Raw genomic sequence first — 3,664 nt, forward strand, 5'->3', positions numbered from 1 at the left:
AATATAATGCCCCAATCCAGAGTGCCTTCCTCTTCCGGACGACAAGCGACGCGACTCAGCAAGCGCTTCTCTTGAGGCAATTCCCGGCTATCGCTATCATGCCTGTATCCTGGCGTGGACGTCGAAGGCTTGGAAGCTTCTTCTTCTATCGGATAATCACACAGTCTTTGATGCTGTGCGATGCAATTTGATTGCACATGCGGGAGTTAACTAGTTGCGGACACGACATGAACGGAGCAGATGGCACTGGCTGGGAACATGGATGGCACTGAATCGTGTCTCTGCAGTTCTAAAGCATACTAACAGCATTTCAGCGCATCAGAGTATTAATTTCTGACTTCTTTGCTGCTTCAGTATGGCTTCGCTCGCGACGAGGCCAAGCTATATACAGGTTCGCACACCGCCTCTCCAGTGCCGGTGCTTTCAGAAGCCCTTAGTAATCATTCACGAAACGTTACCGGAAAACGTTGCAAATGTGGAAGAAATCACAATATAAATGCTGACAGACAGACAGCCAACTCGCTCATAATCTGTACAAGTAGTAGCCCACTCTCAACATAACCCGTCTCCACGCTTCTCCACATCTAATATGTCGGCACAATCATACCAGGCTCTTGTACAGGCCTACTCGCAGCTGCAAGTATCACTCCTGTTTGCACTTCACGACACAATACTCATATCCCCGCCTTCCAGCGCCACGAGTGATTATATCTCTGCAGCTGCCGCGTGTAAGTGCATCCCTTGCTTCCGTTGCGCCACTCGCACACTATTTGCTTCTTAGCCCTCGTTGTCTACGAATTCCTGATCACTATGGGTGATGAGATTAATATCATCTGGAAGAGACCCGTCACTGCAACCGATATACTTTTCTGCTCTGTACGGTGGTGTATGCTCCTCACCGTCGCCCTGGAACTTGCTCCGGCAACCCAGAATGTAAGCCTTCTGCCTTTAACTACGTGTAATATGTGACAATATCTGTTATAGGAGTAAGTGCAGCCTGCCTGGGGCCCATAAGTAACGGGTTACTTACCGAATCCTGACACACAGCTGCGCGCCACTCGAAATCGTGAGCTGGATAGTCACTCTCGTTCAGTTTTTCCAGGTCGCACGTATGCCTCGCACTGTCTTCTCAAATCAAAAAATGGTCGCTGACTTTCAGACACTAGTCTTTTCCGCCCTGCGTGTCTTTGCAATCGGGGACAGAAGCTATGTCTGGTCACTGACGATATTCGCACTGAGCATGGTGCCGTTCGTGACGAATCTGGTGCGGTCCACCTCTTCTAAAACCACTTATATTCTCTGGTTGACGCCTCTGTTCAGTACAACATTGTGGAGTCGAAGTACGGATCCTTTCAAGACCCGCTCGCCGGAATGACATGCATCCAGGAGCATATGTTCTCTGCGCGAACATTCAACATGTGAGTGCCCAAATCTCGTCGTTTGACTTTGATAAAACTAAATTTCGCAATATAGATGTACGTTCTGAGGTCAGATCACTTTAAAAGGCCGGAAACACTGATGATGCCTGCTTACAGTCATGTATATCACACGCGGCTCACTCGTCCTCGCCGACACCATCGTGCTCGTCCTAACATGGATCAAGACATTTGGAAATTGGAAGACTACCCGTCGCCTCAACATCAAGGTATCACTGACAACGTGCTTGCTGCGCGATGGTCAGTAATTGTCTGCGCGCCTTCACGTTTCGCGCTGCTGAAACCTAGCTACCTACACAGGTACTCTCTATTTCATGTGAGTGTGACGATAGATCCGTGTCAGAAAGGATATCTAACAAGCCGCAATGGGTATAGAGCTCTGCTAGCGATGAATATAACCCAACTGCTGACGGACGGCAACTCTGCGGTACGTCCCCGACACGTGCACGGGGTTGATAGCTGATGTCAAGCTCAAGAATATAGCGATATCGCTTGTGGGCACGCTAACGACGAACATGGTGCGTACCAGCCGACGTTTAGCTTGCTCTTTCGTACCCATAAACCGGCCGCGCAGCCCTCGGTGCTCATCAGCCGCTTCATGATTAACCTCCGGACGGCCGGGTCGGCAACGTCGGACTACACCATGGACATGAGTGATCGACGACAAGGACGATCGACACTGCAGTTTAGAACGCCGGCAGATCGGCTGGGCAATATAGGCGGCACGCCGCGGGGTGGCTGGAGCGATGAATCCTGCGACGAAGATGATGACGCACCAGGAGTGGACGAGGAAGAGCATCGTGAGGCTAGTGCTGAAGCGTGAGCCAGTGTCTGTTATTGTGCTAGAGTCTAGAGCATGCTCTGTTCTAAGCCGACAGTGATATTGTAACTTACGCCAGTAAGAAAAATTCGGAGCTTACAATATTGGATGGCCAATTGATTAGCATGCCGTCAGGCTCTGCAATGCGTGGAAATATGCAAAGTGTGGTAGCATTACCACTACGTCTCTACGCAGCAAGTAATTATCCTCAATGGCAACCTTCAACGAACACTAAGTTCACTCAGATTGTTTCCACGCAGAATTCGCACCACACCTTCGAGCTTGTCCCGCCTATAGTCTTAATATAACTAGCTGCAGGATACTCCGCTACCGGCGCAGCCGGGCCTGCAGACGTACGAGACGCCGCGTTTGATAAACACACCGCGAGCTGCACGCCATCGCTCTGTCAGAGGCTGGCAAGATATATCGAGACCGCGCCGAGGAAAGGCCCGCTCTGGCTAGATATCGCAGGTGTCTCGAGCACGCTGGTCATAAGCGTGGCATTAGTGGCGGTGGGGAGCGGAGAGGAGGAAACCAAGTATCGGCAGATGCGCATACTTGAGAGGAGCTGGAGGAAGGAAGTGAAGGGGATATCGACGTCGGGATAGTCCTGGAGTATGTCGAGTGCGCTGAGACGCCTGGCAAAGATCTTCGCGTAGTTTCTTCCGGCCCTTCAGCGTACGCTTAGGGGTTTCGGCACCGGCCAGCTCGCCAAGGATGCGCGGGGCCCGGATAGTCGTCGGCCGAGACAGTCATGTATCTGCTGAGTAGCGTCAAGACAGCTACAGGCGATCGGTAGGAGGAGCAACCAGACCAACTGATAGAATAATAATCTGCTCATGTATCAGTTTTCATCTCGAAGGCCCGCCATCATATATCCACCTCTTGGTCAGTTCCAGCCTTAGCACAAATCCGAAGCTTACCGAGATCACGGGGCTAATTAGTTGATATCTTCAGCTGAAAGAGGCACGAAAATCGTTATGAGAATAGAAGCTAAAAAGACCGAACACTTTCTGATAAAAACATATGATAGGTAAAACCTGGAAAAAGGAGCCAAACAATAAAACCTTTTTTTGGTGAATCTTGTTGTAAAAAGCTGTTCTGCTTGCAGCAAAAAGGGGTACAAATACCACTGAGCTATCCATATATAGAATAATAAATATATTTTCTATTGAGATAGGTACAAAAAAAAGTATACATCTACTATCTATTTGCTTAAATAGGAGAGCTTACTTTTGTCACAAAGAGACTATAATACAAATACATTAACTATTTTTTTGGCGTCGCCGTGTGTGCCCTCTGACACATTCACTGGTCGCCCATTGGTCGCCCACTAGTCGCCCACTGATCTACCCGCCGGTTGCCCTGAACAGCCGCCCGCAAACGGGAGCGGGTCGGGCGATGCGAG

General features: G+C 49.8%; 1 protein-coding gene across 1 annotated transcript; it reads left to right on the forward strand.

Annotated features, from left to right (window-relative positions):
* Positions 1-422: 422 nt before the first annotated feature.
* On the forward strand, positions 423-2,359 carry PHACADRAFT_266071 (uncharacterized protein). The gene is made up of 10 exons (XM_007402558.1): positions 423-636; positions 694-728; positions 782-933; positions 1,046-1,109; positions 1,167-1,264; positions 1,321-1,420; positions 1,536-1,676; positions 1,737-1,752; positions 1,812-1,954; positions 2,011-2,359. Exons 1-9 carry the CDS (start codon positions 590-592, stop codon positions 1,897-1,899), a joined length of 741 nt encoding a protein of 246 aa, XP_007402620.1. The 5' UTR covers positions 423-589; the 3' UTR covers positions 1,900-1,954; positions 2,011-2,359.
* Positions 2,360-3,664: the final 1,305 nt, after the last annotated feature.

The sequence above is a fragment of the Phanerochaete carnosa genome (assembly GCF_000300595.1).
Source record: "Phanerochaete carnosa HHB-10118-sp unplaced genomic scaffold PHACAscaffold_239, whole genome shotgun sequence".
Taxonomy (NCBI): Eukaryota; Fungi; Basidiomycota; class Agaricomycetes; order Polyporales; family Phanerochaetaceae; genus Phanerochaete; species Phanerochaete carnosa.